The 26,955-nt window shown below is 39.7% G+C and overlaps 1 protein-coding gene across 1 annotated transcript; it reads right to left on the bottom strand.

Annotated features, from left to right (window-relative positions):
* Nucleotides 1-12,883: 12,883 nt before the first annotated feature.
* LOC117451556 (suppressor of cytokine signaling 3-like) lies at nucleotides 12,884-15,338 on the bottom strand. The gene is made up of 2 exons (XM_034089919.2): nucleotides 15,247-15,338; nucleotides 12,884-14,743 (listed from the first exon to the last, which is right to left on the bottom strand). The coding sequence occupies exon 2, from the start codon at nucleotides 14,616-14,618 to the stop codon at nucleotides 14,001-14,003; it is 618 nt and encodes a 205-aa protein (XP_033945810.1). The 5' UTR covers nucleotides 14,619-14,743; nucleotides 15,247-15,338; the 3' UTR covers nucleotides 12,884-14,000.
* Between the last annotated feature and the right edge of the window lie 11,617 nt (nucleotides 15,339-26,955).

Consider the following 26,955-nt stretch of genomic DNA (forward strand, 5'->3'; position numbering starts at 1 on the left):
TATCATTATTATATATTATCATTATGTCAGTGGTTTAAAATGGTCATACAACGGTGCCGACAATATTATGGTTTATCGCAATAATTTCCGGGGAAATGTATCCAACAAAATTAATTATCGCAAGAGGCCTATACACACACACAAACAAATCTACAGACTTACTTCAAATTGCCAAATATATTAATTAACACACTCTCACTCTCATACTCTTTGACTCTATTTTGGCCTAGTAGAACAATAAGCAGCAGACTTTTACTTTTTTATCATTTCTACTGGATATTAGATCTGCGCATGCGCAATACCGGTCGGGGATTGACCAACCGTCTCCCACTGCTCTGCTGTCTGTTAACGTTGTTAAGAGTGGTGGGGGGCGGGGAGGGAGCGGATCGACAGCTTGAGCAACTGTCAACTCAATATTGTAAATAACTAGAGAATGCAATTCCTGAAGAAATTGCTAGTGGGAATGTGTTATGCTGAAAAGCTGATGCTAAATTGCCATGCTGAAATGTAATGTGTAAGAAGAAAGTGAATCATTTAGATTGAAATGAGACATGAACACTGGGGGCTTGAATGTGTGATGAGAGAAGAAAATAAAGTAAAAAGGCTTGGAATAGCAGCAGAATATTTGAACCGCAAACTTCTGAACTAACTTGATGGCGAATGATCTGTCGCCATGGCAACGGCATTTGATGACACCTCATAATACGCTTAGATGCGTTGATGGCTGCATCGTTACCAAACCTGTGAAGTTTTGGGCTGTTTGGAGTATTTTTACTGAAGTTATGAGAAAACCGTGTTTCAAGGTGAGCATTGTGTTGCCATGGTAACGGCATTTGAAGAAATCTCAAAACTGTCCCGTAGATGTCTTCACGGCTGGACTGTTAGCACACATGTGAAGTTTGAGCACTTTTTGAACATTTTCATAGGAGTTATAGCATTAGCATTATAGCATTATCTCTCTCTTCTCTTGATCGCCCTCTCTCTCTTCTCTCTCTCTTTTCGGCATATGATGATGACACCCCATAATTGACGTAGAGCTGTTGAGGGCAGGACCATTAACCATTATCTGAAGTCTGCTGCTCTGAGCATGTCAGTTGGAGCGATGACATCATCGTGTTCCATGACACAGGTGTTTATATTTGAACTAATGAGGTGTCCAGAGATCCAAGGTTTCCATTGTTCTGAATGAGAGATACACCTCTTACATGTGAACGTTTTGTGGAAGAACCGTAACAGATATCTGTGAAATTTCAAAACGTGAAGCATGTCAAGGACCTTGAGTATCTGAAGTGTAATTGTTGTGTACTTTCGGGTTAATATCGTTAATATCGCCTTTTTGGCAGATTAGCTAAAGGTGTGCGGCTGCTACCGTGAGCACATATCAGCCTGAAATTACAATGGGCTTTAATGGAGGAATGTCGAATGTTTTAGTCACTTCATGCCCTCAAGAGGCATTTTGTTTAATTATTTTTTGGGCAATTATTTGTCATTATTCAAGCTACGAGATGTTTTCCTACGTTTGTCATGAAAAATGATGTCTCAGGAATGTAGGGTTTGGGAATTATGGCAGTTTTAAAATAAATATGAAGGCAAATCTCAAGATGTTCTACCCTCTGTGATATCACGCACTCTAGTTAATGTTAAAATCTGAAGAAAACCTCTTTAACAAGGTCTGAACAATGTTTAATATCTCTAAAAGTGAGAGTCAGATTTAAAAGTTGTTTTACACGAATAATGTGTAACATTTTAAAGTTGGAATAAGGTTTCTGAGTGAAAGTATGAAGGAACAGTTAGCAGTTGAAGTCGCATCAAGATTTTGAAGATTTTTCAAGTCTGAAGAGTTTCTCCATTGACTTCAATGTTAAACATTTGATGAATTATGGGATGTATCTCTGGAATTATGAAGGTTATGAATGAGAAAAGTAATGGCCATCGATTCCCGACCGAGCTGATGTTTGAACGGAGTTTCTGCGATGTTCAATGCGGGAGAAGAAGAGAGCCAAAATTCCGGCGGAATAATAAACTTTTCGTCCGTAGAATAACATATATGTATCAGCATTCCCACTAAACTAACCAAAAACGATCGCCGGTTCATCTTGTTTTTGCCGTGAGAATAGTTTGGGCAGTGTGAGAGTGTGAGATTGAGAGTGAAAGCGTGTGTCACACGCTAGATGCGTGAGAGTTGGCAAGCTGCGTAATATGCATTTCTGCAGCGTTCAGGATTCAGTGAGGCTTCCGATAAGGAGGATTTTAAAGCTGTTTTCACAACTTTACAAAAATGAATGTAGTGTACTGATACATGCTTGGGTACCACTTTACAACAAGACTACCCTTATAAAGGGTTTACGAATAGTTTGTAATTCATTTATTAATCAAGTTGTGAACACTTTATAAATCATTAATAAGCTTTTATAAGACATGAGATAAACAGGGCAACTGTGACCGGTTGCTTGCCAAATAGTGAGCCCACATTTATCTGTAGGCCTACTGCTAAGTCTTATATTGGCTACTTAGCTTATTTTGTCTTCTTCATCAGCCAGCATCCTTGGTATCTGTTGCTCACTGAGTTGATTCTCGCTAAGTAGCCAATGTAAGGCTTAGTCATCTTGCAAAATAGTGAGCCTGTGTTGATGTACAGTATGAAAACTATATTAGAACTGGTTTATAAATGGTTCTTGATGATAAATAAAGTGTTTACAACCTAATTCATAACCTAATTATAAACACTTTATGAATCCTTTATAAGGGTAGTCTTATTGAAAATTGGTACCCATGCTTGTTAGAAAAATACCACTCGTCACCGGCTTGAGCTTCAATATCAGGATATGTATTTATTAATCCTTACAAGAATGGAAGTAGTCATCACATACAGAGCATATGGTTCAAGTTCCTGAACAGTGTCCTTCACATGTCCATATACAAGAGAGGGTGTTACACTTCACAAGATGGAGGAATACCGGTTCAAAGCAGTATACAATGTTTAGTTTAGGTTAGCTAAGGCCCACATCAAGAAATTATCATGCTTGTCATATGTCTATCTCTATAGAGGCTGAATCATCATATTAATCGTTGTCACATAGCTACTGTATATAGCCTACCTAAAACAGTGTGTCCTGACTCCTGATGCTCTTCTAGGTAATCATATATCCTGTTACGTACACAGCTACGTAGGGCCTTTGTTATCATGTGCTACTCTGATATTGGAAGAGTATACATTCAGTATTTTCCAAAGGTATTTTAGTGTATTGTATAGTAATATAATAGTCCTACTTCCCCTATGTTGCAGAATATATTAATGTAAATATTACATTGCAGCTATATGGTGTAGAATTAAACTGGATTCATTTTCAGTAAGAGGCAAACTTTCTCATGATTTGCAACACAAATATTTGGAAGTTGGAAAAATGACTATATCTACACACAACGGTAGCTCAGTTCACTGAGGAACTAACAATTCAAACACTCTCTGTAGTTCCCTCAGAACAACCAGTTCCTGGTGAAATCTCTTTTTAAAGATTATTCATGGGGCGCAGGTGGCTTGCCTGCTGGCGCCACATGTTCCAGGGTCAAGTCCTTATACCGCATCGGGTTCAGATCCGACCCATAGCCGTTTACTGAATGTCTTCTTCTCTTCCTCCTCCTCTTCCCTTTTCCTGTCTATCTGTCCTCTATATCTAATAAAGAGAAAACAAGCCATTCAAAAGGAACATATCCTCCATATTCTAATGCTAGAAACAATGCTAAAAATGACCCACAGTGATATCAGGAGCCCTTGCTTGTCTGTTTAGTCTCTTTTTTATATATAATTATGTCTGTCTTTCGCTAATAAAATCATGCAAGACTTAACTTCCGAGTCTTGATAGACAGGCATCTGTTGTGACTCAACAGATATGTTAGGTTTGGTTATGTTTTTTACTATAGTTTTGTGTTTTGATCTTGTCACTTCCTGTTTTTATTTTGAAAGTAATCTTTCCTGTCATTCCAGATCCCACATTTCCTGCCTTTGTGTGTTTCCCGCCCGTGAGATTGCTTGGCCCTGCCCTGATTGTTTTCACCTGTGCCCATCCCCCTCACCTATATATAGCCCTGGTGTTTCTTTGTTCCTTTGTCATTTCGTTATGTTTCATGTCGTGAGCACCTAGGCCTTTTGACTTCTGATACCTACCTTGAGATTTAGACCTTTTGCCAAGTGAGTTTTTGTGTTGCTGTACAAGTTAGTTTTGGCTGTTTAGCTACTTTCTATTTTTTGAAAGTACTGTAGCGACCCTGTAGGATGCTGAGGGTGTCACTGAGGCATCCCCCGTCTCTCTGCCAATCATAGAGCTGCACAGTGATGCTGGTTGAGCCTGTGGTTGGGGGGATCAGACGGGGGAAGGCGGGAAGTTGTGACGTAGACACTGTTATATATATGGGTATGTGTAGGAGTTAGAGTTAGTGTGAGGTTGAACCCACAAGCTGTACATGAACCTGTGATCATCTGTGAATAAGAAGAGTTATTAAAGCCTAATAACTATAAGCCTGTTTCCGACTCCCTTTGTGATCTTTACAGTATGATTTAGTTTTTGTTATTAAAGAACATTCTATTTTTGGACAACTGTCTCCGAGTCCTGCTTTTGGGTCCTGCGTCCTGTGTCTCGGTTCATAACAGCATCCTGTCAAAACGTCATGGGAGAGAGGCTAGCTCAGCGATGCAAAAAGTTATGTCTATGGAAATGTTCCAGTCACATGCTTGGAATCAAAACTTAACTGGAAGTGTTTTGAATATAATTGTATTATCAGACTATGCAAAATTACCTGACCATTTACAGCAGGGGTGGGGAACCTCCGGCCCCCGGGCCGTATACGGCCCGCGAGACCATTTAGTACGGCCCTCGAGGTAATTTATAAACACACGCAAAAAAGAAAAAAATGAAAGAAATCTAGACCGCAAAAAAATTAAACAAGCGAGTGCCTGTTTTTCCTGGCCAAGATCAGGGTCCTTGAACACAACACGAGCCTAACGTGTAGTGCTGACGGAGAGCAGCACCAGGACACTGCTCCGGCACTTCCAAAAATTGCAGTAGCCTACCCATAAGGAGCCGTACACATGCCGCAGTTTTTGCGTGGCTGTGTCTTTGGTTGAAAGCCCAGTGGCGATCTGTTCATCTGTCATACTGATCATACAGTCAATAACTTTGTTGTTATTAGCATCTGGTTAGCTAGCTATGCTAACGAATATAAGAAGCTTTTTCTCCAACCAGTGAGGTAAAGGCACATCTTTATATGATCATTATTATAAAAAAAATAAGATAATAAAGTAAACGGGTATAAAATACTATATAACAGTAAAAAAAAGTTGTTATTAATAAACAAGAATACAGTTTGAAAGGGGAGTGATTTGTAAAATGTCCATAAATAAAAAGTAAATCTGTTGAGTTCTGTTTCATATGGGTGTTGAGTTGAGAGATGTATCCATAGAGCTCCTAATTTTGCTCTCAAATTGCACCAGATTGATGCTTTTAACTTCAACATTTAAAAAAGAATCTTCCCGGGGGAGCATACCCCCGAACCCCCCTAGAGGAGGTTAGGTCCCCCCCCCACTTAAATCATGTTCACATGGATAGGAAACTAAATACATTTGCACACATCTTGTGTCTATATCTTTCTGTTTTGGTGGTCATGCCACACCGTGCACGTGCATGCATGCACGAGGTCAATCATTTGTACGGCCCTCGGAGGATGTTGAAAAAATTGAAATGGCCCTTGAGAGGAAAAAGGTTCCCCACCCCTGATTTACAGTAACTTATGTCCTTGTTGGGGGTATCTTGATGCTTTCTCATGAATAAAAGACTAAAGTTCAGTCCAATCATCCTACGAACATTTTATCTTTATTGTGCTTTGGTGCCAGAGTGCATACTGTACATAGGATGATATATAAGTGGAACAAGCTTTTGATATATGATGATATATAAGTGGAACAAGCTTTTTACATATCATTAATATAGTTTTAAAGACACATCACATGGCCAAATTCAAATCCATGTGTATAACCCAACCCTGTCTCCTAAAAATTACGTTCCCACAGAACTAAACTGCATTCTCAATTACGTTTAGCAAGAAACGTATTTTCTCCCACGTTACGTTCGTTATGAACGTATCTCAAATACGTTTATTTTCTACATATCTTTGCTATTTATTGTCTTGCTTATAATAATGATAATAGTCATTTATAAATATCATTTTAGAGCACATTTGAAATCAGTAGGCGAGGCTGTAATTTTGGCCGCTGTTACTCTCATGAGCGAGGCAGAAAATAATAGTTTTAACATGCCAAAAAGCTGCTCTGTCGTTTATTGCACCTCAAACATTAAAACAAATCCAGTTACGTGTTTCTGTACTTCCTCTAAGAAGAAAGGACAGTAACAGAAGCAGTGGCGGTTCTAGACCAATTTGACTGGGGGGGCCACTGGGGGGCCAGTTATTTTCTGAGGGGGGCACAATACATGCAGGACGAAAAAGAGAACTAGACGGTATGAAGTAATTGCGCATAAGAAAACAATGCAATACAGTTATTGGTATTTGTTTCAGTACACTTATTTATTTCAGATAGATCTTATAGTTATTACTGTTAGCTTCAGCTTAAGTTATAGTGCAATGTTTGCACTAACACCATATTTATATAAAAATAAAGGCAATGAACAGTTACATCTCTAGTTTACATAAGGATGTCTGCACAATCTCACATTACAGCAACAAAATCCTGCGGTTTTTGGCAAACCGAGTACCAGAAAATATACATTTAAAAAAATAAAAAATAAATCATTGTTAGGGGGGCCACAGGGGGGTCGAGGTCAGTGTTAGGGGGGCACTGGCCCCCCCTAGAACCGCCCCTGAACAGAAGATCTCTGTGACGCCAGATGTGGTGTTGTTAATGCGATATGATATCCGAAAAAAAATTCAGTTTAGGATGGCCGAAGACACTATACTGCCCATAATCCCCAGCTATCGTTTGGGACTACAGTCCCGTTGACAAACCCGTGATTAATCTTCAAGCTCTGTGATTGGTTGTTGGAGTGGCAGTGCGCCAAGGTTACGCCGAGCATCAAGCTCTTTGAAATAGAACGAAACCACGTCAGACTATTCAAAACTGGACTCGAACGCCCCCCGAGAACTACACATGCTGGCTATTGGGTTTCGCAACATGTTGTCTATGGCACGTCTCTACTGGGAATTGTAGTTTTAAAAGACGTTTTCGTTTTTCCAAAAATTAGAAGTTGACAGTATTAAACTGTGTACAGCCCTGGAGGTTTAGGCGATAGGAAACACATTGGTGTGTACACATTTAAAACATGTAATTACTACATGGGTGAAAATCGCTTGTATCCATAATGGGCAGCATTAATATATATTCTACTCCACTACAATTCAGAGGTTAACCTGGTATTTTTACTCCACTACATTTACTTTAGTAACTCTGCAGATTCTGATTAATGATGTGAAATATAAACAACCTTTAAAGCAGACTTTAGTTACACCTGAGTAAAATTCAGGGAAAGGTGATTGTCAAGTGCCAACAATCAGGCGAGATATTTGATAGTTGGTGCTTGAGAAGACTAAACATTTATCTGCAGATCTCTATAAAGTATATTAATTACTCGTTATTCTCTACTAATAGTTAATTACAAGACATCTATCAATATGTGTGTACCTCCACCATTAAACTGTCAAATTCTGCACATTTCTTATACTATCTACATACATAAGAGTATAATTAATGTGTATAATATCAGTTAAAATAAGTGCTTCAACATAGTTAACATTGCAGGAAAGCAATACATTAGACGTTAAGTACTTTCTCAGGCTTAATATTTATCTGTAGATAGATACCCCCAAAGCTTTTTTCTTATTTGAAAGAAGACCTTAACCTAAAGTATTATTTAATGTTTAAATAGAGGTTAATTAGTTTGTCTGTTTTGCACATCCTCCTATTAATATCTTTGTACATCGTGCACTAAACTGTTTTATTGTAGAGATCACTTACAGTATCTTCTTGATTTTTTATATTCTATATTTCTATCACAGACCTTCTACTTTCCCCCTATGAAAGTATGTACTCTTAATATTTTTTCATCAAATAACATTATTCAACAAAAATAACATTATTCAACAAAAATAATTCAATAACGTGCTTTAACCACTAGGCGGTGCACACAAGGTACACACAGCATACTAATAATAACTTTGTATTAGGACACTTATGTATGTATAACATCTGAAGATGTGTAGTTTTATTCATGTTTTTACATAATTTTACAGGATATTGCTATACTATTTCTCATGCTTTACTTCTACACATTAATATCTGATTTGTAAAACATCACAGACAGAAAGGCATATCCGTCATTTAATGGTAAGCTATTGAAATTGTGATTCCATAGATGTGTCTCCCATCACCCAAATTCCCTGACTATTCTCTCAACTCAGTATTTACATTCTTATTCAAAGAAAATCAGTCCTTTTCTATCAGTTGTGCACCGTTATGGTGTAAATGTAACCTATCTACCAATTGGATCAAATAAAAAAGACAGCCGAATTAGTGTTGATACTGCAAGGAGACGTATTTTGTGAAAAGAAATGCAAGGTGTTGTTTAATTGTTGATATATTTATGATCCACGTCACATATTCAGTTTTGGCGGCAGTTCTCCTGTTTGTCCAGAAGTCTTCTCATCAGGGCTCTATAAATAAAGAACTACAGCAGATGTGTAATATTTAATGCAGCCGAACTGTGTATTACAATGCCGTTATGTGATGACTTCCAAAGAGAAAAGCAAGAACACTCTGAATAAAGTATTATTTTTTATTTTTTATTTTATTTTATTTTTTCGGATATCATATCGCATTAACATCATATCCCAACATGCATTGCGGCTTAAACATCCAATCAACGAGCTTCAAGCTGAGGATCTTGGGTAATCTGTTCAGTGGGTTTGTGTGTATCCTCAAAATGTCCCTTATAGGCCTACGTCTGTTTCCGGTGACTTTATTTACGGCTAAAAAGCCCAAGATTATAGAATTAAACGAATAAATAAAAACAAGGATAATTGTGTGTTATTGTTGAGTAAATAAGGAAAAAAAGATTTTCAAAAATACAGATTTCAGTATTTTGAGGCTCTAAGCCCCATTTCTTTTCCTCACAGACGGGAAAAAAAGTCCGACATTATACGATTTAAAATAAAAACATAAAACACTGGCATGTAATTTACGTTAGAATAAATAGAATGGTTTTGAATAATAGATGAGAGTAAAATCTACGTCACTTTACAGCCCCGCCCACTTTTGGGGAAACCAACGCTGTCATTTGAACGGCGATCAAGCCTGAAGCCACAGAGATCTTCTGTTACTGTCCTTTCTTCTTAGAGGAAGTACAGAAACACGTAACTCTGGATTTGTTTTAATGTTTGAGGTGCAATAAAAAACTCAGCAGCTTTTCGGCATTTTAAAATATTATTTTCTGCCTCGCTCATGAGAGTAACAGCTGGCGAAATGTGTGCTCTAAAATTATATTTATAAATGACTATTATCATTATTATAAGCAAGACAATAAATGGCAAAGATATGTAGAAAATAAACGTATTTAAGATACGTTCATAACAAACGTAACGTGGGAGAAAATATGCTTCTAGAAGATATGTAGAAAATAAACGTATTTGAGATACGTTCATAACGAACGTAACGTAGGAGAAAATACGTTTCTTGCTAAACGTAATTGAGAATGCAGTTTAGTTCTGTGGGAACGTATTTTTTAGGAGACAGGGTTGGTATAACCATGTTTGTGAGTATTAATCATGTTTGTTTATTTGCTGTTTGTGTAAGTGTACACTTTAATAATGTGGGATGTCGACCTAGCAATACTTACGCCCATAAAATCCCACGTCCTGATAATACAAACAAGATGCTGGTGGTCATGTATTTTCAAACTTGGCTGTTTGTATTTTTTATAAATCTAAAATGACATCTAACCACCTTTTTGTATTATAATAAATCCGTCTAAGTTCTGGGAAATATTCTGCTGGGAAATTGGTACATTTGTAAACAGCTGGTGTCTGATTTGTACAAACATTACACTTTTAAAAAAAAACGCAATATTTAAAATGATTAAAATGTATTTATCCTACAATTAATAAAAACGGTCTCCTGTTTGGCAAAATAAGGCTTAACGTGAATTGTTAAGAATGATAATAACCAGAAACAAGAACAATAAGTGTATTTTGCGCATTGTAGCCAAAAACTAGCCCAATATAAATGCTTTAAAGCTATCTACATGAAATAATCAACACAATGAACATACAAAAGGTTCCAGTGTGCCTCAAAATGTATTTTAACAAATGGAAAACGTAATGCAGTGTAATGAGTTACTAGGAATGCTATCATTTTCACCTGTTCTGTATTTTGTGCAAACTGTTTGGCTGGATTTGAGAACAGCTGTGAACAACACGTTAATATTTCTTGAGAAAAGCCTGAAGTAGAAGCTTGCACACAATGTCAAAACAGTATCAGGCTTGCATGCTCAGTGCTCTGACTCTGTGTGAGCTATTCTCTGGAACCACATGACCACGGACTACCAGAGAATTTCTCCTGAACCAGCCTGCATGCTTTTAATGGCCCTCCCCTAAAGGTTAGACGGGTTTCCACTGGTTTTGAAGGCACTTAATGCATGACTGAAAAGGTATGTATACTTCTCATTCAATATTACAACAATACTAAAATTGAGATAACTAAACCACTAAAACACTAAACCCATAATAAACTTTACAGAAGCATGCATATGTTTTCTTGTGCTATAGTCCATGTATCTCCCGTGCGTGTTAGTTGGAGTTCAGACTAACAGGGAATCGGGAGGGAAGTGATGTTTTGTTATTCTTGTTCTGCATTTTTGCAACAGCCTGCTAATATTTGGTACTAATATACACAAATAAATCCACTCAGAACTTCCAGTCTTATTCTGCTATCATCCCCTGTAAAGAAGTTCAACAGGAGAACATGCAGTTCATCATGTTTCCATTATTCTCTGATTGTTTAGTTGTTGAATAATCCGGGTGGGGGTATTTCCTGTTTTACATGGAAGGCAAATAATTTCTCAGAAAGTACGAGGCATTCATTACGATAGTAAGGGGCCCATGACTATACTTGTTTCAAATTAGGACATCACTGAGAAGAGTAATACAGTTTTCTGTACGACTTACAGAGCACAAATCACCTCAGAGACCCCTCATGTCTGTGAACCCTGTGTACTGAGCCCCTTAGGCGGGGAGGAAACAATAAAGTGCCGTGGAAGCAGGTGGAGCAGGGGCTGATTCCTGTAATTATATTGGACGTGGAGGTTATTGCAAATTCCCATTCATCCATTACTTTAGCGGTTTGCCGTAAATGTGTACATGTTCCTGGCTGTAGTGGCTATTAATGTTATATACAGTTTAGACATAAGGGGTCCATGCATTTATCATAAAGATGTCTTATCTGGGATGGTAGTTTATAATAAATCAGAATCAGAATAATTTAATTAGCAGTCCCTTCGTCACAATTCAGTCTAACAGACACACATTTAGAGCATTGTTATTACAGCAAATTCTGAATGATATTTTTCTTAAGTTTTTGTTATGGTATACTTCATGCAGTAATAATGCCAGGGAGGTTAGACCCTCTGTTAGACATATTTTGTATTTGGGATAGCATACTGAAGTTGTGCATTGGGTTTTTATAGACTTTTGAAACATGTATAAAATCATGTTTAAAAGCAACTGTCATAGTACTAAAGGACACATATCAAGGAAAAGCTCCCATTTGCAGTGTGCCCATGCATTTAGGGCCATCATTCCACAAACAGAGACATTCCTGTTTTCAGTTTGGTTACAGAAATTACCAAATAAAATATGTTCTTGTTTTATAAAACACGACAAAGAAAGGATGTTTTGTTTTTTTCCGATGTTAAAGAGACTATATATTGAAACCACTCACGCACATACAGACACAACAAGGCACTTGAAGAGGGCCATTGAGCACAGGTGTGTAGTGTGTATGTGTAGTTCTAAAAATAATTCTTACCATAATTCTCAAATTGGGGGGAGGGAGAGGTTTGACATTTTTCTTGATAAGCGCTGCGGTTAGGGTGTCTGAGGTCATGCGATGTGCAGGTGAACAGACAGAACACCAGACACGTTAGGAACACGTTGTTCCCATAAGCTGGCAGCACAGGGCTTGAATTGAATTCCTATGTACTGAAGCACAGGTGTTGACATATTTTACTTGAGTGTGTACTGTTTGCATGAATACAGGGCGGGGACATTTCTGAGAAGTTGTACACTTCTCAGAGGCATTTATGATTTAAGCAGACATCATTATGTATTTACATGTGAGGGCATGTGAGGGCATGTTAGGTCACGCTTACACCTACAGAGAATCCTTTGAGTCACAGCTGATTCAAAGGAGTCAGCCCGTACTTCCCGAGAAGAGTTATTTTACAGTTCTGCTGTATTTCGTGTGAAGCAGCTGTTCAACTGCTTTGTTACAGGAAGAAGTTATCAGCTTACCAACAAATTATTTTTGTTCTGTTTGAAGGCAAAACTAATAAGATATCATTGTTTCCCACAAAACATATCTTTACATTAGAAAAATATCGCTCTTAAAATGATAACATAATGACATCTGTTTGCGTTTAGGGTCTAAATGTGCTGTGTCATTTAGAGATGTGGTTTGTAATCTGGGGTTTACGTGAAGATAGTGACATTCAAAAATGTATCCTAAAAAGCCAAGAATATAACATGTAGAATGTTACACCCAGTGAGTTTAGTCTGCCTGTGGAAAAAATGTCAGCGATCATAAAACAAATCAAACAATGAGATCTCATTTCATAGAAAAATAGTGCTCTTTTATTATAAATTAATGAAATGTTCTTTTACAAATATAAATAAGTGCAAAGTTGTATCAGTCTGCTTGCTTCGTCAAACAAATATATTCAAGCATCCGTAGCCAGTGGTTTGGCTGGCAAAAGTACATCTTTATAAAAGACAGCACATGAATAATAATCTTCACTCATGTTAAATCATGAAAATAAGATACATTATGAATCTTTTCCTTCACGGGAAAAGACAGATACCATTTTTAATACATTCATTTGCAAGCAATGGCAATGCTGTCTGTGCCAAAAATACTTCCACATATTTTGGTATACATATATTTTTCAGCACTAAAGCCATATTAGGCAGTAGTGCTGTTCTCTCAAGTAAGATCCTCTAGGGTTCAGTCATGTTTGTAATACAACAAACTGTTGTCTAGTTCAGGCAAGTTTGGCAAAAACGCTTCATCTAAACAAAATATCAGAAACATGTCTTCTTTCCACATCTTGTTAGATTACTTTAAGTCATTTTTCCATGGTGGCTATTACAAATATGCACCAAGGAAGCCATCAGTGTCCACTCAGCTAAGATTCCATTGTCTGGGAATTTCCAAGCTGGTCAGAGGTGCCAGGATGTTTGACGGACGCATCTAATACATCAAAGATTATCATCCGAGGTCAGCAAAAAAACAGCCTGACCGTAAGAGCCTGTCCAGCTTTAATGGATGGCCGATTTTCTGAGTCTGATGTGTGTGAGCTCGGCAGCCTCACAGCACATTAGGTAAGCAGCAGCAGAGGGAACCTGTGTGTCATCAGACTGTAGACATCTGTCTGTAAGCTTCACCTCAGTTTTCAGTCAAATGTATGTCATCAGTGAGGGTTCACTCTCTTGTATACCACAATATTACAGCAGCTCTCTCTTCTCTTCTCTTGGGCTTTTGTTGCCCACTTTTCTGTGGGACCAACACACATCTTGTCAGTACAATAAACTGCTCCTTTTTTTTTTTTACAAGCGCGAACTTGGGCTTGACTGTCTCTGCTTAATTCCACAGCGTGTGTCTTTACTAGCTGCACTGAAACCATACGGTTCCTTTTGAGTCTTTGCCCCTTCAAGAGCATCAGTCCACTTTAGATAGGAGCCTCATATTCCTGGAGGAACTCCCTGATGGGATGAGGAAGTTGGTCTCTTTTAGAAGAAATGTCCAAATGTCCATTGACTGTTTTCCTGCACAAGTGCTGCAAGGTGGATAGGTTACAGGAGAGAGGTTTGATGAGCTCCAGAGGAATCTTCTCTCCTCCAGAGTAAATGTAGTACATATTCCCACTGCGAGCATTCACTTTGCTCTGAGGCATGTAGAAGTGGATCAGCTTGAGGACACAGTCAAAGTGTGGAACAGACTGAATGTTCTTAGGGTCTGTTTGCAGGTAGAAAGAGGAAGAGTCACATTGGATCCGAAGATTCTTGGTGCCTGACGCCGTTTTGACACTGAGGGCGTACAGGTGCCGGTTGTCGGAGCTGTCTCTGATGAGGAAGGTGCCGGTGGTCTCAGCCGCCAGCATGGCATTGGCCTCCTTCCCGGTGATGGCCCCCCAATAGAAGCCACTCTCCTGCAGCTTGTGAAGTGTGGCGAGGACCATCTGATACTGGGTTTTGGAGGTGAACGTTTTAAAACGCTGAGGCAGCCGCATGCTGGAGTCCAAGAGGCTGCTGCTCATTGCGGAGTCAAACTTGCTGTAAGTTACCATGGCGCTGTGCCCGCTCTTTAGGCAGCCTGGGGAGCACTGGGTGCCACACAGACAAGAGAAGAAGAGGTAGGGTCCAAAAGAGGATCCGAGGGCTGTTGTTGTGGAAGAGCAGTTTGTCAAAACACCTAAGGAAACAAGAGAGGAAATGTGAGCTCAGTGTGGAAAACGTGACACTAAACATTCAAATGCAATTCAAAAGTTTAACATTGACATACAATATGAACCCTGAGCTCTGGAAACCTTTATTTTCCAGATGTGCAAACTCTCTTCATCATGCGTTTAAACATCCATATTAAGGATGGGGACAATGCTCCAGATGACTTTTTGTGTCTGCTTTAAATAAAAGACCCAAACTGGATGATCCTGTGTTTAAGAGGAGTCATGGTTTTAACAGCGTGTTGACTTAATTGAGTCCATAAATTACAGGCATTTCGGGGAAACTTTTTTTTTGTGTAATCTGCCCTCGAGACTCAAATCAATTCCAGTAAAGACATGGTAATCCTAATTGGGCAATCTATAAGGCATACTGGCTTCACCACAACAAACTCACTTTGATAAACATTCAAAACATAATTAATATTATCATACACATTGTTAATAAATATTGACAAAAAAAACATTTGCTTACCTTTAATGTTTCTCCAAACTCGCTCTTTAAGAATAATTCCAAATCGATGGATAGATGTCTGTTTAGCGTCTGTCCGGATGATACAAACGTTTTTTTTGGGCAACAATTTTCAGACTTTTTTATAACTTTTCTCGGTGTCTATGTGCCCGAGTGCTTGCCTGCTGTGCTGTGAGTTACTAGTGAAGTTTAGGTGCCGAGGAGCCATTATAAACGAGAGTAGACTCCGCCTCCGCTTCCAGGAAAGCCTCCCTCTTGGCAGATTGTCAGGAAGCATGTTTTTTTTGTTAAAGATTCCTGCTATGAGAAGCGCCCTCCCCCCGCTGTTCCTCCAAAAATGAAGTTAAGGAGGAGTTTTCCAAGCAATACTTATGAATCTTTGTTAACAGCGTCGGTCTATTTACGGTCTTATAAACACTTTAAATAATACAATATTTCTCCTATGTTTATGAGCGTTTGAGAAACAGCTATAGAGGTTGATTATGTTCTCTTTTTTTGGCAGAAGTTCTGCTTTAGCGTCAATGAGGTAATGATTCATGAGTCCGGCATTGTGCAGTCGGTTTCTGAGAAATTCTCAGTAATAGTGGCTCACATGCTGAGCACCAGTTCTCCAGAGAGGGCGCCAGATTCATAAGCCTTACATTTCCATTATAAACAGCTGGTATCCAGTGGCAACGTATGATTAAATACTCCATGTTGTGAATTGTTGTGTCTATTTATCTCTGCAGTAATTATGGGCATATTGGATTATTGTTTCCTGGTCCACATTCAAATCTGGTAAGGGCTCACTCAAAATGAAACATCATTTTGTACACATAAACAAACAAAAACACAATGTTACAAACTATTTATTATATTATAGTATCCGTCATGTTTAATGACTGTTTCTTATAGTAATCCACCCAGAACTGAAACATTTAACTAAAAAGCAAAACTTAGGTTAAAAAAAGTAGTATTCCTCTTCGACTTTTAGTTTTTAGCTTAATCCTATTTATTAAAGGTCTAATTTGGATACTTCCCGTCGTGAATCTAACTCATCCTGGACCTTCACTTCCCAAAAGTATCTTTATCAGCTTTACAATAATCTGGTAATCAGCATTAGGCTGTCTAAAGGAAGATGACTCCAATCCTGATGTGAAGACAGACTTATCTTTGGCAACATGTGACTGATAGACTGCTCATTCCATCCATATCGGCGCCTGGCTTGCTGACTCAGCTATGACCATATTAGCCTCAGGTGGTTATTGTGCTGTAGACTAACTCCAGGCTATAGTGTCATGTCAGGCATTGCTGGGCTATAACCAGCTCACGAATACTCATCAAATAGCAGACGGCCTGTAACTTCAAGTCAGGCAGAAATACCTCTGAAGCTTCTCAGCAGAAAGCATCGTTTTTGTGGTGTTCATTTTAGCAAACCTTGGCCAAGAGATGGACAGAGGGAGGGGGTTACGGGTAACGGATTGACGCAACAGAGCCTGATGGGTTTAGGTAAAAGCCAGCTGTGTCTACAGAGGTGAGTCGGGTGTTGTCTGATTCAGAGCAGGATAGGGGGGGAAGGGCATCACTGGGATGGCCTCGTAAAACTCTACTTGTTTCCAGAAAATCTATTGTGTCATCATTGTGAAGCATGTATTTAGCATTCAAAATGCTCTTCTGGGACCATGATGCGTGTTAATGAAAGGAGGAAGGGCGTGAGAGCCCCCCCTCATTAATTTTTTAGATCACCATGTTCCCATAGAAACCATAATGCACATTATTATAGCATGCTGACTTTTTCTGTCATTTCTGAAGTATAAGCATAGTGTGGAGGAAGATGCTGGGGAAAAGTCCTGTAAGTGCCTACAGACGTCAATACTTGTTAGATAAGAATAAATAAAACAAAATTAAACTAAATAAATAATAGGAGACAGTGTGTATACCAGAGGTCAACACTCAAATGGTGGGTCAGGCAAGGACCAAGAGAGCTGGATACGAGAAAGCTTTCCACTCTGTTGCTCTGAGGCTCAGGGTGTGAGGCTTGGCAATGACAAATGTGTTTCTGTGTGTTTTCCTGCATGTCAATTCTAGTAGGTTGTTAGAATCTAAATTCAAAACGTAAAACAGCCCTTTTCAAATGTTTATCCTCCTAATTCTCCAGGCATGACACAAGCAGCAAATGAGTTCTAACTCACATGCAAACTCAATGAATGTAACCTTTTTTGAGTGGAAGAGACGCCTGGCATGATAGCATGTTGGTCTAATCCACTGTTTAGTGGAGAAGGCAGATGTTTATGTTTGCCCACACTGACTCAGAAATATACTCTAGCTCATGGTTCCCGTAAACCCACTGGGGACGAGGGAAAAAAAAGCTGGGCTCTCTCCTGGAAACAGGGGTAAAGAGTAGAAAACTGTTATTTAACTAAATATTTTGAAACTGTTTGGTCAAGCAGATTTTTACTGAGTAGAGAGGTCTTTTAAAAGCTCAATCATGTTACATTGTGGTGTTGGCATTCACAAAGGCGCCGCTTATTGCTTGCTGAATGAGTGAGCCGTGAACTCAGGTTGAGCCGACAGCATTAGCATGTTTATTGAATATCATCTGCCATTATAGGTTAAACAAAGAATACAAAGCAGGTTTTTACTGGAACCGTGAATTCTGAATTAAAGAAAGGTATGAAAGAGGAACCTATGTTGTTGCAACAGTATTAAAGAGAGATATCTCAATGAGGTGGAACTATAACTGATTATCTGAGTTACCTAGGTTCCTGGTATATCGGTCAATCTAATTCCTGTTAGCCTTCTATCATATATTCGATTAACTTCCTACCTCTACCTTCCTACCTTTATGTCATCATAGTACTGTAACACTTATGTGTTGGTTGAGCCACACCACTTCTGTGTAATTACCAAACATCAGTTACAATTTCCTGGTAATCTCTCTCTCTCTCTTTCTCTTTCTCTTTCTCTCTCTCTCTCTCTCTCTCTCTCTCTCTCTCTCTCTCTCTCTCTCTCTCTCTCTCTCTCTCTCTTTCTCTCTCTCTCTCTCTCTCTCTCTCTCTCTCTCTCTCTCTCTCTCTCTCTCTCTCTCTGTGTTACTCAATGTAATTCTTTGTCTCATTTATTGGAGTTATGGGAAGTATCAGACCACCACTGATGAGAAACCACAACACCCCATAGTGGAAACATTGTTATCAACTGATTCTTAACCAATTATTCACAAACTGGAAATTGTGTGTGTTGACTAGAAACATTTTAGAGTAGTCTTACCTGGTTTGTGAAGTGAGGCCATGAATTCTTTTAACATGTTTACACCATCATCAGAGATATTTGTCATCATACTGATTGAGAAACTTTACCAAAGAGCATTACTGTAAGTTTACAGGGAAGAACATGATATTTGTGTAATTACTATTGAGTCATCTACTGCTGAGCAGGAAGTGCTGAATAAAGAAACTCTTCTTCTTCTTCTTTCTTTATTTTCCATGGCATTCACAGTAGTAACTGTCCACTCTATTGTATTGTATTTGCAGGGCTGATTTAACAGAAGCAGTTTGTAAACAGGTGATATAAATAGAGGATTGGCATCTATAATCTGAAGTGTGAAATCGTTCAATGATAGTTGGCAGTGATAGTTGGCAGTGAAATCCAGCGTAACATGCCGGGCACAAGCAGTACTCGGAGTTCCTCCCCTAATATAATATTGCATGGAGTCTATTTATGGCTGAGAGCATGATCAGTGTCACAGCTGTCTTCTGGGAAGAACTAACAGCAGATCACACTAACATACCTTTAAAACACTTTCCATTTGATTATTTACGATTCATGAATAAGTATACTTGAATAGTGTAGCTTGTCAAGGAGGAGCTGATTTTAACTTCTTTCTATAGTGTTGTTGAATATTTTATTTATGAGCAAATCATTTGTTCACTGCGGAATGCGTTGGAGTAAAAGTTGTCTAGTTTGTTTTTCTCTGAAACAGAAAACTTAAGTAAAAAATAAGTACCTCAAATACAAGTACAGTACTGGAGTTATGTACCTCCTGCTACTGGAATAGATAATTATCTATAAATTGTTCATTTATCATACAACAGTAGACCTTCTTAATAGTAGCCCATAGAACATTGCCAATAAAACTCTTTGAATAAATTATTTGATTCCTGACTTTATGACGTACTTTCTGGCATTGTTTGTCGTTGGCCCTGCCAGCAAATGACTAGCAAACTTTTCAACCCTGGGCACCGCTCCAACAGGCTGTTTACATTTCTCCACACTGTGGCCTATTGACGGGGCAAGGGCAAATGCTGCCCCTCTCACGGTTAGAAGAGGAGGTGGAGCAGAGGAGGAAAGCTTTCGACACAACAAAAGGAGAGCTGTGATGAATTTACGAGCGATTTCCCAGAGCCTGTTGCCTTTTATTTGCTTTTGTTTTTCCGGCATAAGTCAATGAGATGATAACAGGAACTTCTTGTGTGTGAAGCTACAACTGGAACACCATGGGGGACGGTTGCCCACAGTTCAGCCATGTGACAGTGAACTGGGGTGTTCAGCTGGAGCTATTATCGACTCCCACATCACAGGACTAACTCCTGAGAGACCTGACCTGGAATTTGAAAACCCTTTATTTCCTAATCACACATGGCTGACACAATTGGGGCAATAACTATTTTAACATTTAGTGTTCACTTGTGAAAGAAAATTCAGGAAATGCACACTATGAGGACTTGTGATGCATTTCAGTTTGACTACACAGTCATGGTGTTGAGAAAGAAGTTAAAGAAAGAAGTGAATTTCACAAACGTCATCAGGGCCTGGCAACCAGTGTGTCATTATTTCCACCACAAGCCGCATTGTGCTAGATGTGGTTGCTAAGCACATGGCACCTCAACATTTACAGGAAACGTGAAGTTCAAATGTTCAAGAATACTTTGTAAATCAGCTGATTAACAGTGTGCTACAATCTCTCTTCTAAAAGAAAGAAAATTATTATAGCAAGTATGACATTTTTATCTGAATAAATTGTTGCAATTAACTGGGAGCAAAGCCCTTTTCGTTTAGAGGAATAGTTAGACGTATATTTAAATGAGCGTTTTCTCCTTTTTGCCGAAAGTTAGATGAACACATACTGTGTAACACACTCTCATGTCTGTATGTTAGCTTATCCTAGCTTAGCTTAGCATAGAATAAAGACTAGAAACAGAATGAAACAGCTTGCCAGACTCTGTCCAGACGTTACAAAATCTAAGGTGAACAATTTATCAACTGGTTATATCTTGTTATTTGAATCTTTTCAAAAATCAATGGGTAAACACAGAGGTGGGAAGTAACTAATTACATTTACTCAAGTACTGTACTTAAGTAAAATGTTGAGATACTTGACTTGAGTATTTCCATTGTATGCTACTTCTTACTTCTACTCCACAACAATTCAGAGGTAAGTCGTGTACTTTTACTTTATAATGTGAAATATAATCAACACTTAAATAAGACGTTAGTTACACCTGGAGAAAAATCACAAGCTACCCTGCAGGATAGGATACAAAGTCATTTAAACCAGCTGCACATTTACCAGCGTTGATAACTCCTCCATACCTTTCCGACCTCCTGCTCATCAACAAACCCCCCCCACTCTCTCAGATCTTCTGCTTCCATCCACATCACTGCACCACCTTTCCACCTAACCACAATGGGGTCCAGAGCCAACAGCCGCTCTGTGCTCTGCACCCCCCCCCCCCCCCCCCTCAAAACTATCTCTTCACACTGGCATATCCACCCTGATCACATCACACAACCTCTGTTTTTCTGTTTTTTATTGATTCATTATATTGTCTTTATTGTACTTTTGTGTTTTGTGTACCTTGTATGGCGACCTTGAGAGCCTTCAAAAGCGCTTTTATAAATCAAATGTATTATTATTATTACATTAATCCATCAATATTATAATCAAAACATATATTATATATTATATTTTATATATTTAAGCCAACGCTTTTGTACTTTTACTTGCGTTACATATCGTTTGCAAGACTTTTACTTGAAACAGAGTATTCCTACACTCTGGTACTTCTACTTTTACTTAATGTAATATCTGAGTACTTCTTCCACCTCTGGGTAAACGTTAATATTTGCGGTTTTATCGGGGTTATGCATCCTGAATTACTTTTAATAGTCCCCTGGCTGCAAAGACAAGTCCTGTTGTTAGTAAGTACGTGAGAAAATGTTCTTATTAGTATTGCAGGGCGTCACCATGTAATGTATGCCAACAAGAGGGAAAAGTAATAAACACCCTGAAGGAAACCCTCATGTGCAACATTACAATCTGCACCTCTTTGATCTCTGCATTTTCAGACTGAAATAAGCATGTGAGGTCATACCACCATGCTGGCACAAGCCTCATCTGGAAAATGCAAATATCTGCCACCTTCCCTGAATCGGCCAGTGTCCTGATCATGATCAACTGCTGCTTCAAACATTCAGATTGCATCATGGCAGATAATATGATTGATCTGACGCTTCCCGCCTATCTCGGCTCGCCTGCCTCCATCCGTTTATCAGTATCAAATGTTTGGAGACAAAGGGAGCCAGTGACATAATCGGGATCTTCAAAATGCACTTTGATTCCCACAAACCCCAGGAATAGCTGGCTGATGTCATTGGGCAGATGGTAATACATCTGTCTACACTGTAATAGCAGGTTGGCTCAGAGATGTTCTCTCACACACACACACACACACACACACACACACACACACACACACACACACACACACACACACACACACACACACACACACACACACACACACACACACACACACACACACACACACACACACACACACACACACACACACACACACACACAATGTTTAAATGCGCTTAAGCAATGCATGCTGTCAACACATGCGATTTTTGCACATGCATTCAGTATTCACATGCAAAAACAATAATGCACTGACCACATCCAGATGGGTCGACAGTGACACTGATGAACACATGCAAACACGGACACACACACTTCCTCTATCACACAGTAGTAGTAACTTGATCCTGAGCTGTGCCAGTAAGTCGGACATTTCCGGATGGATTTAGTGTGTATGTGCAAGGTTCACACATCGCCTCTGTGGTCACCATCAAGATAAGAGAGCTGATAGCAGCGGTGATATGTGCCAGGCAGAGGACAGGGACATTGCAAAGAATCCAGGGATTAACCTGGAACGTGTTCTGTAATCCTGGAGCAGCCAGGATAAGGATGTCACCTTTTTCCTTCAAATTCCCAAAATCTAAAGGGGCCTGACTCACAGATGTTTGAAGATACTACCCAGGATGCATCAGACAGCCACAGGAAAGCTTTGATCCTATAGTCGGTAAACGACGCCACATGTGTGTATGACTTGGCTTTTGATGACCTTGCAGGGAATAGCTTTACAGCAGAAACAATGAAGTCATAGAAGGGGATTAAAAAAGGACATGAGGTCATTGTGAGCGTTGAATAGAGCCTATTGTTATGGTGCAGGTGTGAGCTACAGCAGCGCTCTCTCAGTCATCATCTGTGAGTTTTTGTTCACTGGTTTTAGATTGAGCTTTTAAAGGCGTTGCAGCTGCGTTTTCGGTCAGTATGTATGTATGTATGTATGTATGTATGTATGTATGTATGTTTGTATGTTTGTATGTATGTATGTTTGTATGTATGTATGTATGTATCCCTTCGTCTTTTACACTTCAGTTCTCTGTGCATCCGCTGCAATAATCCCATTTTGCATTGTAGATGTACAACTTCTGCACTTTGAAGTTGTTGACCTCTGCACAACCCAGTTTCCCAGAGAGGCCGCACAGAGAGAGCCCCTGTCTCCACAGCCTTTCCTACATCTTTCAGATATGTATTCTGATTGCAAGCATCACACATGCGGCTTTCACACCAGCGCTTTTCAGTTTCTAGCTCCGAGCGGGAGCTTTTCTGGTTCAGCTCCGGTTTCCCTTTTCAGCTCCCGCTCTGTGCACACCGCCCACTGGCGCCCCAGAGCTGCCCTTGCTGCGTCATGACGTCACCGTTTACATCGCTGATTTGCCCCCCAACGGCAGCCATTACGGCAGCTCACAACAACAACAACAACAACAACAACAACTGCGTCGGGTCGATGATCGTGTTTCTTTTAATCACACGAAGCCAGAATAAATTGAATAACGACTTCTCCAACCTTATACTTTTCTCCAGAGTGCCGTGGTTCATTGTTTATTAATGTGTTTCTGCAGCATTTACCGACCGCTGCAGTGCTGGCTGCTCTTCCACGGGAGTTTATTCTCCCGTTAGCTCCCGGTTAGCTCACACTGCAGCGGCCGCTCTAAAGTATTCACTGTCCGACTCACACAAGCAGCTGATGCATATCCCCAGTTCCCCTTAGCCTAAGTGAATGTGTGTCAGTCTGAATTGACACTGTTTGGTATCACAACGCTGTTATGAAAGTTTCTCTGGTATAAAACGGGTGATGTTAGCATAGCAACCGAAGCTAAACTGACTACTTGCATCCGATAGCTGCAATAATACAAAACAACACGTCTGCCTCTCTCCACAATGATCGATAACAGCGAACGGATGGTCAAAGTAAGGCACAAATAAACAGAATCACACGAAGCCTGGTTAGTGTTGCCTGACTTTATAAAGTGTGTTTATAGGCACTACTGCTTGTAGGCAGGCATAACAGTCGACCCATGGGGGGTTGGTTTAGTTTCCTGCACGCCTCGACGTAAGAGAGAGACGTAAGCGACGTCACCTCTTAGCTCCAAAGCTCTTGCCTCTGGACCGACAATTTTTTGGAGCTGGAAATGAAGCGGATTCCGGAGCTAAGAGCCGGCGCAGCTCCGGTGTGAACTGGAAAACCCGGCGCTTTTCAGGCTCTAGCTCCGAGCCGGAGCTGAAAAGGCGCTGGTGTGAAAGGGGCAAGAGAGGAGCTCAATGGGGCTTTTTACTCTGACCCTCAAATGCTGTTATAGAGTTGTGGATCAGAAAGCAAAACTGGAGGCCTCTCTTGCTCCATCTCTTTTCAAGTCATTTCCTTTTCATCCCCTTCTAGCTAGGCACACCCTTGACAGGACATTTTTATGGAGGTGCTCCAAACAATGGCCTCCCTTTTCCTTCTTTAACTAGGAATCTTGGAAAGCGGGTACAGTGTGTTCCAATCTTCGACATGCATGTAAACAAACAAACTCCTTCTCCAGAAATCGCTCCGTTTTACACATCAACCAGCAGTTCTAATCTGAGATTTCTGCAATGCCTGTACTCATTAACATTGCACAATATTCCGCAATCAACATTATGAAGTGATATACAGGACGCTTTGTTAAGATATGAGATCAATCGTAAAAAGTCCCACAGGAAAAAATGTGCTTCTTTTCACACCACACTGAACAAGTTTCCCAGAATAAAAGCCACCCATAGTTCAATGAATGTGCAAGAAAATATCCCACAATACCATTTTCCCACTGGGACAAACAACTCTCTGTGTTGTTCACACAGTTATTCTGCAGACCCTGCATCAGCAAATTCACTACCAAAAATATTACAAGAAAAACGTTTCCAGTAAATGTAATTGGTGTGCACTGTTCTATTTGTTCAAAATCAATTCAGGAACACATGCTTAATTTAAACTTGTTTCTCAGTTTTACCCCTAATTTCCAGTAATTGTCGTTTAAACTAAACTGCCTGTCTGTAAAACAGTTCCAGTACTTTTTATTACACGCAACTATGTCTATTGTTTATAACTAGGGTCATGCAGTCAAGCATGCTTCTGTTCAACCAGAAGTGTGTTGACAGGAAGTGAAACAAAACCCGTTTGTTTTTACACCCTTTTAATTTCAATACCAATATTATAGGTAATCGTTTCGCCTAAGGAAGTCCTTGTGATTCCTGGAAGTGTTTGCTTTTCGAAAATTGCATTCTATTTGAAGAAAGGGACTATCTCATCTCAAACATAAGCCTACAGTTATTGATTCACAAAAAGTAAACATGCAGACAGCACCTGGTGTTTTTACTATAGTTTAATGGTTTTAAGTTTCAGTTTTTTTATAATTCAGAGTTCCAAGTAACGCACGGTCGTAAATCTTTATTTTTATTTGTTCTCCAACTAGTTTTAATGAGATGTGTTGCAAGCTCTTGCATGCAGGCAACTTTCATGCAACTCCATGTTTGTGGGAAAATGCCTTAAACCAAAACAAATAAATGATATACTCTAGTGTTTTACTCGCTGTACTGAACCAAATACCTCGTTTTATTTATGTTCACTATCAGCATTATTACCTCATCTTCAGCTGTGGCTTACACTCCGGTGTTTGCATCAAGAGTGTGTGAAGAAGCGAGCGACAGAGAGATAAGGAGAGAGATAGTGGGAAGGGGAGGGCGAGACTTTGTTGTGGTTGTTTTAACTCCCTTTCTCAGAAATCCTGCCCCTGGGATGAATTCAGTGTCCTTTAGCAGAGTAAGAGATTCCTGAAGTGATTTGAGAAGGATTTATTCTTCCAGTAAAGCAAAAATGCCTCTGCCAACACAGCACCTGAAGTGTACACGCACCTCAAACGCTGGTTTATAAGGTATCTGCAAAAATAATGTGAGTATGAGCTTCCAGTCAGTCTGTGTGTTCAGGTGGTTTTTAAAAACATTCCAATGGTGTAAAGGAAGATCTGATGTCTGAATTGGCCTCAACAGCTTATTATTGTCTAAGAACAACTGTGACTTTCAGGATTGACAGCTTTAATTTGGCTTAAATTGTCCCTTATATTAACTAAGCGTAACGAACGTAGAAACCTATTGAAGCTAATTGTATGCAGCTATGAACAGGTTTGAAAACATCCACCGTGGCTGTGATGCATTTAGGTTTGTGTGACAGGTATGGTGTGTGCCCAGGCCTGTCTCTGTGTGTGTAACATTCTTTGCCTCATACGAGAAAGGGCTCCTCTCATGCCAGCTGAGGTCAGCCCCGGACACCGTGGGGTGCTCCCTGCTCCCGCCGCGGTGGGCTAGGAGGCAGGGGGAGGCCTCAAGCGCTTCTGGGAAACAGTCTGGGCCTAATTGGAGCCTGACTGGTTTCACATGTCTCCACTTACTGGAGGACACAGAGGATGGCTCTGCCTGGCCTATGAGAGCGGCTGCAGAAACCAGGCCTCTCCCCCTTCATCAGCATAACCACACAGAAGAGAATTCACCAGCAGGCCTGACATGACAGCATGGCTGAGTGATGTGGTCTGCTGTGTTTCAGCACGGTGAGGTCAGGTACTGAGTGTTTTTTTATTATTGGACCTTTCTGTACAGTTTGTTCCAAGGATCTCCTTTCTGTACAGCGCAAGCACCCTCCTATTGTTCCCTGTGAACTCATTCTGGCTCATGAATGATGAAACCTCCCCTTCCAACAGTATATCACATTCCCGTTGTCACGCACTCAGAAACCTCACTAACAAAAACACGTACAAGAACAGCTTGCATATCTGTGCTGCACTGAGAAATATGAGAAGTGAAGATGGTGAAAAACAACAATTTCCTGCTGCCTCACCACCACAACACATTCTCTAACTCTTTTCACTTTTTTTTTCATGCCCCAGCAACATGCCTCTCATTTCCCATCATTCGCGTTCATGTCCTTGGACCTGAATTGTGTTTCTCAAAAGCGTCTTTACTCCAGGTGTGTACAAATACGTATGGTCTGTTTCCAATCCAACCAAAATCTTTTTATTTAAAGGTCTCCTATT

This window comes from Pseudochaenichthys georgianus, chromosome 8 (genome assembly GCF_902827115.2).
Source record: "Pseudochaenichthys georgianus chromosome 8, fPseGeo1.2, whole genome shotgun sequence".
NCBI classification, from domain to species: domain Eukaryota; kingdom Metazoa; phylum Chordata; class Actinopteri; order Perciformes; family Channichthyidae; genus Pseudochaenichthys; species Pseudochaenichthys georgianus.

Bases quoted from the DNA above. Each gene is read 5' to 3' on its own strand.
- LOC117451556 (XM_034089919.2), bottom strand. From the start codon at position 14,618: ATGGTAACTTACAGCAAGTTTGACTCCGCAATGAGCAGCAGCCTCTTG.